At 59.1% G+C, this 12,217-nt stretch overlaps 1 protein-coding gene across 11 annotated transcripts in view; it reads left to right on the top strand.

Moving 5' to 3' along the window:
• HDAC5 (histone deacetylase 5) overlaps positions 1-12,217 on the top strand; it is a 127,189-nt gene that overhangs the window by 104,970 nt on the left and 10,002 nt on the right. For all 11 annotated transcript variants that reach the window (XM_074979271.1, XM_074979272.1, XM_074979278.1 and 8 more), the window contains 9 exons: positions 990-1,123; positions 2,557-2,677; positions 3,212-3,261; positions 3,362-3,469; positions 6,347-6,402; positions 7,781-7,868; positions 9,905-10,024; positions 10,559-10,656; positions 11,795-11,913. In XM_074979271.1, the coding sequence (XP_074835372.1) occupies positions 990-1,123; positions 2,557-2,677; positions 3,212-3,261; positions 3,362-3,469; positions 6,347-6,402; positions 7,781-7,868; positions 9,905-10,024; positions 10,559-10,656; positions 11,795-11,913 (894 nt within the window). The remainder of the gene's footprint in view (positions 1-989; positions 1,124-2,556; positions 2,678-3,211; positions 3,262-3,361; positions 3,470-6,346; positions 6,403-7,780; positions 7,869-9,904; positions 10,025-10,558; positions 10,657-11,794; positions 11,914-12,217) is intronic.

Genomic DNA, 12,217 nt, shown 5'->3' with positions numbered 1-12,217 from the left:
GGGGGAAAAACAGCCAAAGCCGCACCCACTGTTCAGGTGCCACCCTCCCAGTGCAGAAGTGGGGTGTCAGTCGCAGTAACCTGTGCAGGCCTGCGTAATGCAATCGCCGCACTCCTTTCTTGAGAGCTTTGATCAGCCAGGGTATTGCTCATGCAAACAGACATCATTAGACTTCAGAGTGAACGTCCCACTGAGCTGATGGAGGCAGCTTGTGCCTTCTTTGCGTGGGTGTCTGCAGACTCGGGCAGATGTTGGGGTGTGGCTCACGCATGGGCCAGCTTTTATCGGTCTCTTTGGCAGCCATGAGGCCCAGACACTTAAATTATCATGGAAAGGAGAACAGAAGGTTGTGGCAGGGGGAGCCTGGACTGGGCAGGGCAGCCCAGTTCTCTGTCTCCTTGGAGGACCTAGCTGCCTCAGAAAAGAGACGCCCACTTGCTATATTGCAGCCCCAGGACTACGCTGCCATAAAGACCCCACGGCACCAAATCGCAGGGTACGGAGCAGCTGGCTCCGGCTGCAGGGCTGACGTTCAGATCTGGGCAGGAGCTGGGGCTCTTGGACCCTTCCCCATGTGGGTCTCAGAGCCCTGGAAAAAGCCCACACATCTTCACTACAGTTTTATAGCCCTTCAGCCCAAGTCGGCTGCCCCGGCCCAGCTCACGCTGTGCTGCAAGTTTTTCCAGCAGCCTAGACAGCTCCTGAGAAGCTGGGTTCGTAAAAAAGTGACCTGAAGTGCAGCCCGTCTGCTTGGGGCAGCTCTGGGGAGTGAACCCCGGGGTCTCTGGTTCTGAACGCGTGTGCTCATTTGACTCAGCTGGTTTAGCCCAGGCTCAGCAACCTCTGCCTCGGTGCTCCCAGCCCCCAGCAGAGCACCCCGGTGAGCATGGCGGGTCACGTGCTTGCTGGCCCCAGGAAATCCTCCAGGGCTTTTCCCAGATCCTCCCGTACAGCCGGTACTTCCTGTCCCCTCCCTCGTCTCCCCCCAGGCGTGGTTTACGATACGTTCATGCTAAAGCACCAGTGTATGTGCGGGAACACTAACATTCACCCAGAGCATGCTGGGAGAATCCAGAGCATCTGGTCCAGGCTCCAGGAGACCGGCTTGCTGAGCAAGTGCGAGGTGAGGATGCTGGGAGAGCAGCGTGTGGGGGCGGGACTCAGGATGCAACCACTGGGGTTGGCCCTTGTGTAGACAGTGTCCTGGGGCCACATGTGGCCAGGCCTTGGTTTATTGTTGCACCTCAGAGGTGGCCCTTGCAGTGTCCCCTGGCTCCATGCCTGGCTGGAAGGGCTGTTGAGCTTCCAATACCATCTCCTATATTTTCATTGCAGAGTTAGCCCTGGTGATTGGCGCCCGCCCGCACGTGAGCTGCCACAGGGCAAAGCCCTGCCCAAGGCACATAGGTCCTTGACGGCTCAGTTGTGTGTGTCACTCCGACTTCTGGGGGCTGAGCCCGTGGGTCCTGGTGCTGAGCTGTTCTGTGATTATTTCCCAGTGTATTGTGGGAGAACTTGGCCGTCCTAGTCATGTGTGTATGTGTGTTGCAGGGGATTGTGGGAATGGCATTGGAGGACTCAGCAAAGGGTTTATTCAGTCTGCGTCCTTGCTGCAAAGCGGGTGGGTTACTGGCCTGAGGGAAGCGGCGCCTGAGCCTCAGTGTTTGAAAAGCCCCATCAAACCAGAGCGAGAGGGTTTGGGTGCGGAAGGGGGCGGGTGAGAACCCGGATTCACCATGCAGCCTTCCTGGTGCAAGAGTCTGAGGCAGAAGGGGCAGCCCAGTGTTCCCTGTGAGTTGCGTACTTGGGCGGCCAACCAGGAGAATTTCAGGTGCTGCCCAGCTGATTAGCAGAGAGCCAATGGCTACCCGTAGCCGGCAGCGTGTGCTTCTCGTGGTGGTGCACGTCCACACCAGCCTGGGTGCACATAACAAAATTTATTCTGCCTGTTGGTGGTCAAAAACAGAGAGAACCCTGGGGCAGACCCACCCTTCATCCAGCTGGCCAGCTGCCTGCTTGAGGGGCAGTGCGATTGGATTCCTGTGGGGTGGGGCAGCCTGCCCTGCTGAGAGAGTGCCCCTACACGGCGTGGGCTCCTCTGGGGCGGCTGACGCCTCCATTGTCCTGCACACACGGGACATCTCGCAGTTTGGAAAAATGCCAGGGCCAGTTCTCGACTGCACTTTAACGCAGGTCCAGCAGCACAAAGGAGGCGTCAAGAGCCTGCCGAGAAACCCCTATCCCGCCAGCCTAGGGGTGCATGGGGAGGGAGCCTGGCTGGAGTGGTCCGTGCTACTGCTCTTTTCCACTGCCCAGGGCCTGTAGGGGGAGATAGGAAGTTCCGTATGAATTACAGCAGCTCTGGGGTGGCTCTGAATTACCACGGGGGCTGGAGAGGGCTCTGCACGGCCTCTGAATTCAAGGAGCACAGCCCCTCTGAGAAGGGACCCCTCTCTGCGGTGTGGATCCCCGTGGGAATGGCTGGTCCCCAGCACTGAAGGTTAGGTGTGGCTAGGTGTAGCCAGAACCCCCCTCACCTCACGTTCTCTCTCCTAGCGGATCCGGGGCAGGAAAGCAACGCTGGATGAAATCCAGACAGTCCATTCAGAGCATCACACATTGCTGTATGGAACCAGCCCCCTCAACCGGCAGAAACTCGACAGCAAGAAGCTGCTAGGTAGGCACCCCGGCAGGGCCGGTCTAAGGGTTATTCAGGCCCCTGGTCATTCAGCTGCTGGCTGTGGCAGGGAGCGAAAGGGGCCATTCGTTCTCCTGGTGGGGGCAGCATTCTCTTTACATTGGCCGCTTATGTTAATCTATCTGGGTCAGCACTGCCTCGTGGTTGGAATGGGGCAAAGGAGTAGCTGAGTTCTAGCCCTGGCTCGGGGAGGGCAGTATGTCATAGTGGTTAGAGCAGGTTCTCTTCCTGGTTCTGAAAGGGAGTGTGGCCTGGTGGGCAGACCGGGACTGGGTCCCCTGTCTGCTATGGCAAGTGGTAGGATGGTGGAGTAACTGGACCAAGTTCAACCCATTATAAGGTCAGGAGCTGGGCCTGAGCCACAGGGGGGTGACATGTCAGGGAATCTCTTGAGTCCACATCCCCCGCCCCTCGCAGTCCAGCTCTGGAAGGGTGGGGAGGGGGGCCTGAGCCCTCTACCAGTCGGGGCGTAGGCTTGTGGCTGTCACCCACCGCTCCCTCTGCTTTGCCCAGGTCCCATCAGCCAGAAGATGTACGCGGTCCTGCCCTGCGGCGGCATTGGGGTGAGTAGCTCTGCAGGGGCGGGGCTTGTGGCTGGGGGCGGGGTCTGCACCACGCCCCCAGAATGGACCCAGTAACAGCCTGGCTTGCTTTTCTGGGTAGGTGGACAGTGACACGGTGTGGAACGAGATGCACTCGTCCAGTGCTGTCCGCATGGCCGTGGGCTGCTTGGTGGAGTTAGCCTTCAAGGTGGCTGCCGGGGAGCTCAAGGTGAGGCCCACACGTGTGGCCCAGGAAACTCCATCACGCCTCCCCCTAGTGGCGGAGCTTGGCCACTGCAACAGCCTGCTGCTGTCTGTGGTTATTTGTCACGTAGGCGAGAGGGAGGAGGGTGCAATAAATTTTGATTGGGGGTAGGGGGCACGGCATTAATTTGGAAAGCTGTCCAGGGCCACGCTCTTCCATGGTATTAATGGAGGAGGTGCAGGTCTGGGGCGGAGGTTGGGTGCAGAAGGGAGCTTGGGGCAAGGGATTGTGATGCGGAGCTTGGGTGGGATCTGGGAGGCAGTTGAGGTGAAGTGGGGGAGGATACTGGGGTGCGGGGTCTGCGGGGGTAGGAGTGCAGGACTGGGGGAGGGCGAGGGAGAGGCTGGGAGGCTGCAGCCCTGCCCAGCATGTTCCTCAGGTAGGCTCTCTGCCTGCCCCTCCCTACCCCGGCTGGGGCCACGTGCTGCTCTGAAAGCTACAGGATCTGGGGAGGAGGGGTACATTGCATGCTGCCCCTCCTGCAAACCAGCAGCTCCCATTGGCCGGAAACCAGCCAATGAGAGATGTAAGGTTGTACTGCAGGTGGGAGCAGCATGCAAAGCCCTCCCCTTCCCTGGTCTCATAGCACTCACAAGGACATGGCCAATCGCAGTGGCTTCTCTGAGCAGCATGAGGAGACAAGGCAGGGCGGGAGCCTGGCTTAAGTCCCCACTGCACCACGGGCTGGATCTTGCAGCTCTATGGGCTGTCTTATGCTGCCCCGAGATTGAGGATAACAACCTACTGCTGCTAGTGGCAAAAGGAGTTCTCCCTCTACTCTCCTGGAGAGAGGAGTCCCTGCTGAGCCATGGGGGGGTCATCAGAAGGAGGTGGGGGGCAGGCGCTGCCCAATACCTGCTTCAACCCCCGCTCCTTCCCTGATACCCACCTTGGGGATGCCGGAGGGGGGGTTGGAGATGCTGCTAGGGTTGCCTACAGGGGAGACACACCGGGGTGAGCCACAGGGTCTGAGGGGTCTTGCTGATGCCACTGCAATCTGGCAAACCAGCCCCATGACACTGCCCCTCCTGCCCTGGGATGCTGGCTGGGGTGGCAGCGGAGAGACGGGTGGCAAAGGGCGGGCTCCCTTGAATGCAGTCACTCGTGTATTTACACCCCAGCCTGTTGCACAGAATTGTTCATTGCCTTGAGTCAGGGTGAGGCCAGAAGAGGGGATCCAGGGGTGTCTGGGTTTGGTCACGTCCAGATCATACGCCCTCAGTGTGATCTGAGAGGGAATGTCTACATCGCAGAGTTATTCCCAAATAGCGTATTCCAGAGTTATTAGTTCAGAACAAGCTATTCTGGAATAATGTGTCTGTAGAATCTTAGAATCATAGAAAACTAGGACTGGAAGGTACCTTGAGAGGTCATCGAGTCCAGCCCCCTGCCCCAATGGCAGGACCAAGTACTGTCTAAACCATCCCTGATAGACATCTCTCTAACCTGCTCTTAAATATCTCCAGAGACGGAGATTCCACAACCTCCCCAGTCAATTTATTCCAGTGTTTGACCACCCTGACAGTTAGGAACTTTTTCCTAATGTCCAGCCTAAACCTCCCTTGCTGCAGTTTGAGCCCGGTTGCTCCTTGTTCTACAGGGGCGCTCCAAAATAAGCAAAACTTACTCCGAAATAGCGTGTCCACACACAAAATAGAACCTATTTCCGATTAGTGCCCCTGGAAGCACATAAAAGATTGGCACCAGCAACCAATGTTCTGTATCTACATAGGAGCATTATTTCGGAGTAAGTTATTCCGGAATAGTGTTTTTCGAAATAGCCCCTATTCCATGTCCACACAGCCCCTTTTCTGAAATATCTGTTTCAGAATAGGTGTTATCCCTCCTAGAATGAGGTTTAGAGAATTTTAAACAAGCCGTCCACTACGCTGAAATTATTTCCGAATAGCGGCTTTGCTGGGTAGATGCTCGCAAAGATATTTCAAAACAGCGACTGTTATTCTGAAATACCTGCTGTGTAGACACACCGAGACTGTCTCTATTGGCTGCTGCAGAATGCCCCTTCCCCTGGAAACCAGTGGAGGGAGACCCAGCCTGCGGTGCTAGGGGGATCCAGTATCCCCATGGTATAGACATATCTCACCTGTGATCACAGAACAGCACACACGAGAAAGGAACTCAAGGGAGATTTTCTGGGTCTGAGCACCCACAAATCCGGTGGAGCTGGGTCTTGTCATTAAAGCAAGAGAAAAGGTGTCAGGACTCCTGAGTTCTATTCCAAGTTCTGCCAAGGATTCACCGGGTGACCTCAAGCATGTCTCTTTACCTGCTCTGGGACGTCTGCTGATGTGCCGAGATTCTCCGGTGAAAGATGCAGCCTGAGTGCTGGAGTCCCTCTGTCCTGCCTCTTCCCTGAGCAGGACTCTGCCGCCGGCACTCATCTGAGGAGGAGGATGCTGATGGAAGAGTCAGGGCAGGCGGGGCTACCTGGAGCACTGGCTTCCTAGCAAGGGTAACACCTGTTATGTCGCTCAAGGGGCTGCAGTGAGTCACCCCTCTGCATGGAAGGGACTTGTTCTTCACTCTGCTGTGCTGCAGTATAATCTCTGTATTGGCCTGGGAGCCCCACTCATAGACCCGGGTGCCTATCTGTGCTAGGTGCTGTACAAACCCAGGACAAAACGCCACTCCCTGCCCCATAGGTCTGACAAGCGACATGGAAATATCATTTCTGATCTCACACCCCCACCCCAGCGTTCCTGGTGGCCCCCAGCTCTGTCTGGCTGAAGCCTTTCAGCACATCATCAGAACTGGGCGCGGGGCGGGGCCTCTGATCTGGACAACCTGTTTAACCCTCTGCCTCTCTGGTTCTCTGTGCAGAATGGATTTGCCGTCATCCGGCCACCAGGGCACCATGCGGAGGAATCCACCGCCATGTAAGGGCAGAATTTCGTTCTCTTCCATCCCGTCAGGCAGGGACAAGGGAGACTAGCAAATGGACCTAGAACGGCTGGTGTCTCTCCAATGCCAGCCTGATGTTGTGCCCTGTCAGGGGGGTTGCACCGTCATCTGCTGGGGCACTAATCAGATCAGCCCTATGCCAGCCTCAGCATGAGATTTCCAAAGGGAACGGGTGATTTGGGGCACTGCCCTGGAGATGCCACCAACGGGCCTAACACTCTGGCTGTCCTGAGCTGGGCACCAACATCCCTCTTTGCACAGCTCGAGCGTGATTCGGCAACGGGGCTGGGCCATGATTTGGTGTCATTCCCACTAGCCAGGATAGACTCCGCTCTATCCTGGGGGGATCCGTGGGGACCCCCATTAACCTGCGTCTCCTCCCAAGGAGGTGGCAGCTGGCATGGGTAAAGGAGCAGATGCCCCTTCCTTGCAGCAGTGTCCCTCCTTATTCCTTTACCCTTGTCTATGTCAGGGCAGAAGTCATCCGGGTTGTCTGAATGATGGACAAACCTGGGGTATTAGCAGCTGTGTTTAAACAAGGGGTGGGAGGGAGCTTAAGTTACAAATCTCAGTGTGGATTTTTTCCTGCCCTGGCCATTCTGTCCCACTCGTGGGGCATAAATCGGTGGACTCTGATTCTCACTGGCCTGCTGGGAATTATTTGGGGGACCCATAAGCAGCCACTGGTTGATGGAAGGAAATAGTGAAAGAGGCATCAGACATCAGCGGGCACTGAGGCCACGGTTATTGATGATGATGATGATGATGATATGATCCTGGGCACTCATCCAGCTGGTACAAGTTAGAGCAGCTCATGGTGCTAAGAGACTGGGACCAGTGCAGAGGCACTCAGCAAACTTTGGAGGTGAAGCCGGCTCCCTGCTGACGGATATTAGAGTCAGGGCTCAACTCCGGCCCCATCTGAAGTTCTAGCAGCTGGGGGTCTGGCCAGCATCGGCAGGAGGTGTGTTCTGGGGCTTGTCCCAGCCCAGTGCAGTGCTCTCCTGCCTTGTGCTCTGCACACTCAGCCCTCAAGCCCCTAGATGGTTGCTGGAGTAGTTCTGTGGTGGCTCTTGGTGGCTGTCTGCACTGCCATTCCACCAGCATGGGGAGCAGCCAGAGTGCTGCCCTGCTGCCGGCTTTTAGCTGCCACAGCTGGAGCTCTGCCCTGGGCAGGAAGGAATAAATGTTCCTTGGTGCTCTCTCGAACCAGTGCTCCCCCAGGGGTGTGGGGCTGAGCCGGGGGAGCTGCAGGTGGCGCGGGCAGCCTCGATGCAGGCAGATCAGTGAGACCAGTTCTCCGCTGCCCTGCGCCTGCCAGAAAGCGATTCTACCACCCTCCTCTCCCTGCAGGGGCTTCTGCTTCTTCAACTCCGTCGCCATTGCTGCCAGACTCCTCCAGCAGAAGCTCAGCGTTGGCAAGATCCTCATTGTGGACTGGGTATGGAAGGCGGGCGGGGGCAGGGGTGGGCACGGGCGCTCCAGCCGGAACGTACCTCCCTTTGGCTGGGAACCAGATTCCTTGTGCCCTTCCAGGGACTGGGTCATTCTCTCTCCAGCCAGCCTGGCAAGAGGAGACCATTACCCACATGGTGGAGAACTAGGGGGGGAGGTTTTTGGAGCTTAGGCCAGGTCTACGCTACACCTTAAAGTCAGTTGTAGAGAAGCAATTCCAGCTACAACAGCTGCATACCTGGGATCGATTTATCTGGCCGGCCTCACACTGGGAGGTTGATGGGAGAAACTCTCCCTTACGCCTCGTGACATTGAGGAGTACAGGGGGTGACGGTGGAGCCCCGGTAGTTCAATTTCGCAGGTCCCCGTGACATGCACAAAATCGAGTCCCTGAAGAGGGACCCTGGCTGGGTTGATCTCCCGGGTAGTGTAGCTGTGCCCTGAGAGAGCTCAGGATGGTCAGTGCCATGAATCAGGGGAGGGGAGACGCCTTCCAAGATGACTGAGGCTGTGTCAGGTCTCAGGGGGCACCTGGGTTAGTCTGGATCCCCAGAAACAACCAGGAGTCCTGTGACACCTTAGACTGACAGATCTGTCTGAAGGTTTGGCCCTTGAGAGCTGATGCCCATATAAATCTGTTAGTCTTTAAGGTGCCACAGGACTTCTTGTTGGCTGGAGGCTACGTCTACACCAGGGTTGGGCAAGATAAGGCCCAAGGGCCAGACCTGGACCTCCAAGCCTTTTAATCTGTCCTGAGCCCAGCCCGACCACTGCAGAGGGGTAGGAGCTTCCGGTGCTGTCCCCGCCCCCAGCAAAACCAGCCAGTAGGAGCTGAGGGATTTTAATGGGGATGGCATCAGTGCAGCAGAAATTCTCAACTCCCATTGGTCGGTTTCTGGGGGGCAGTCGCTGGGAGATTTTGCTGGGGGCGGGGGCAGCATGGGAAGCTCCCCCTATTGGTGCAGATCGCTACCTGGAAGAGCCTGTGGGCTGGCGCTGCTGGGTCGGGGAGGGAGGATGGATGCAGGAGGTGGTTCTGGCTTAGGGGAGGGCTACGGAGGGGGTGCAGGGTCTGGGAGGGTGTTGGGGTGCAGGCCGGCTGTGGCCGGCAGGTGCTGACCTAAGCAGCCCCTGGCCAGCAGCGCTCTCAGGCTTCCCTGCTGGCCAGCAGCGCCGGCCCACTGTCCACAATGTAAGCAGGCGCCTCCACCGGGCCTTCTCCGTTCAGCTGCTAAAGAAGCCCCCCGGTGCCCAGCTGTTGCTTTCCCTTTGTCTGCAAGCCCAGCAGGGCAGCACCCAGCCACCCCTCCTCTGTACCACTCCCCTCCCCACCGCTTCTCCCCCCATGCCACCCCCACACGCAGCAAAGATCTGTAGCACCATAGACCCTTTCCCTTGTAACTGGCACGGCCGTCGGAGCTCTGAGAGCCTCTGTTAAATAGACCCAGGAGCTTCGCCGCGCTCATAGGACGTGGGAAGCAAAGTGTGTGGCGGAAGAATCTGTCTAGCGGCTGTCCCTGTCTGCTCCCGCCGCCACCCATCGCGCCCTCATCTGGCCCCCCCATTTATATCTCCCCCCCACTTCGGATCTCCCCTCCGGGTACAAAGATGCCTCTGGGGTTGGGGCGGGGTTAAGAATGCAGGTGACAGGAGTGAGTAGCTGTGCTGGTCGCTGACCATTCCCAAGGGCAGCTGCAGCGAATTGGCCACGGAGCTGGGCATGGGCGCTGCCTGTTCCTCGGTGCCATCATTAATTTCAAGAGTTAACATCCCCGCCAAGACAAAAGGGGTCTCTGCTCACACTTCTCCTGGCCCCTGCCCTACACTGTGGCTTCTGCGGGAAGGGTTAGAGGCCGGACTGCTGCTGTCTGACGCTGGGTATGGCACCCGTGCCACAGAGTACCCGCTGGAAAGGGAGAGGGGCTGGTCCTGCTGGAGGCATTTGGCCTCTCCTCTGGCCAGACCCGGTCAGCTCCTGGCCTCAGTGTGGGGGGGATCCCTCACCACCTGTGCTCCCTGCAGGACATTCACCATGGCAACGGCACCCAGCAGGCCTTCTACACCGATCCCAACGTGCTGTACATCTCCCTGCACCGCTACGACAACGGCAACTTCTTCCCCGGCAGCGGGGCCCCCGAGGAGGTGAGCCTGGGTTTGAGCCGTGTGGGCAGTCGCTGAGGCAGCCGGAGGGGGGCCAGCGGAGCCGCTTGGAGGGGCTCTCTGCCAGAACGTTGCTGTTGCAGGAGCCAGCGCTCAGCAGGGGCGCTGGGTCTCCCTTGTCCAAGGGCCCCGCGGGCCCCAGCAAAGGAGCCTGGCCCAGGCCGGGTGGAGGCAGCTGGGTGGGGCAGCGGAGGGGATGCGAGGCAGGACGTCGGGGGCAGCTGCCGGTCCCAGCTGCTGTCGGATGTGATTGCTCCCTGGGATCTGGCACACGGGCGTCCCCGCTTCGGCAGTTATGCAGGGCTGGGAGCTGGGGCAGGCTCCTGAATCCCCTCGGAAGGCTGCCGCTGTGATCCCCACTCCCCGCGTAGCTAGCGGAGAAGGAGGGGGATCAAAGCGGCTGGAACAAAGCGAGGCCTGAGTCAGATGGGCTCAGCAGGGGCTGCGGGGCCAGGCCCTCACTCAGGTTTGGCCCACAGATTTGTGCCTGTCCTAGGCAGGTCTTCTGTCTTGCAGGTTGGCAGCGGGATGGGGGTGGGATACAACGTGAACATAGCCTGGACGGGCGGAGTGGAGCCCCCCATCGGAGACGTGGAGTATCTGGCTGCATTCAGGTAGGGCTCCCCCAGGGGGCGCTGTGTCGCCTGCTGCGGCTGGCTGCTCTCCATGGGCAGCTTGGGCTGGAGCACAGGACTCCTGGGTTCAAATCCTGCTGTTGTCTCAGCACCCCTCTGCCAAGGCCTCCAGTGGGTCTTGGACTGCACAGAGCAACTTGCAGGGGGAGCCATGGCCCCAGCTGAGAGGAAGCAGGGACAGGGCCCTGCCACTGACTCACTGTGTGTCCTTGGGCCAGTCACTTGGCCTCTGTCTGTACGTTGATGGGAGGAGCTGGGGGAAGAGGACACACGCAGGAGGGGTGGGCCAAATAGCTGATGTCTGCCTCCTGCTGGGAAGAGGGTTGTGGCTAAGAGGACTGGGCCAGGCCAAGCCAGTATCTGCTGTCTGGCAGAGCTCCAGCCATAGTGGACAGCAGTGAGAGCTCACTGCCCTTCAAGCATCAATTTCTCTGCTTTCCAGAGGAGGGAAACTGAGGCACGGAGTAGGCAAGTGACTTGCCCAAGGTCAGCCCACGGGCCAGCGGCAGGGGCCAGGAGTCCAGCATACCTGTTCTCCAGCCCTCTCTGCCTGTTCTAGCCACGACATCTCCTTGCGCCATGGAAGTGAAGGCCTCTAGGGCATGTGGCCATGCTGGGTGGAAGGGGCCCAGGGGTGGGGCAGGGGCTGGTTAATCTCAGGGCCCAGAAAATACTTTTGTTCCGCTATGGGGAGCCAGTTGGTGTGAGCAGGGAATCCCAGGGCAGGAGTGGGGCAGGGGGATGGTTCCATAGTGTGAGAGGTGGAGGGTGGTGGACAAAGGTTTATCTGGGGACTCAGGGCAGAAGGGGCAGGGCAGGGTTCCCCAGAGGCTCATGGCAGGCCCTGCTGGGTTCCCCAGGGGCCTGGGGCAGGAGGAGCCCAGGGCAGGCCCTGCTGGGTTCCCCAGGGGCCTGGGGCAGGAGGAGCCCAGGGCAGGCCCTGCTGGGTTCCCCAGAGGCCTGAGGTAGGAGGAGCTTAGGGCAGGCCCTGCTGGGTTCCCCAGAAGCCGGGGCAGGCTGCGCCCCCCTGCAGCACTGAGTTATTCTGCCCTCCCTCGCTGGCTGCTGGAGACTAGCCTCTCTGCTGGGGCCTCACTGGCCATCTCCCCTCCCCCAGGACAGTGGTGATGCCAATCGCTGATGAGTTCTCCCCAGACGTGGTCCTGGTCTCTGCTGGCTTCGACGCAGTCGAGGGACACCTGTCTCCCCTGGGCGGCTACTCCGTCACGGCGAAATGTGAGAGCGGGACCAGCCGAGCTGCCCCCCAGGGGACAGAGCCTGCGTTTGGGGGCCAGTGGGGCTCGCCCCAGAGGAGGAGGGGCTGTTGGTGGCCGAGCAGGGCTGCCCCATGGGGATCAGGGCAAAGGGAGCCCATGGAGCTGGGGCAAGGCCTGCATTCAGGGGATGGCAGGGCTGCCCTGGGGGGCCTGAGGAATGGGCCCTCACTCAGGAGCCCCTGGGTTGCAGGGGGAGGGAGACACAATCAGGCTGGATCCATGTCCCACAGTGGCTCTCACCTGCTCCTTTTCCCATGAGCCAA

Source organism: Carettochelys insculpta, chromosome 28 (assembly GCF_033958435.1).
Source record: "Carettochelys insculpta isolate YL-2023 chromosome 28, ASM3395843v1, whole genome shotgun sequence".
NCBI classification, from domain to species: Eukaryota; Metazoa; Chordata; order Testudines; family Carettochelyidae; genus Carettochelys; species Carettochelys insculpta.
Note: the sequence above shows the minus strand (reverse complement) of the source record. Positions and strands in the feature narration are given on the sequence as shown.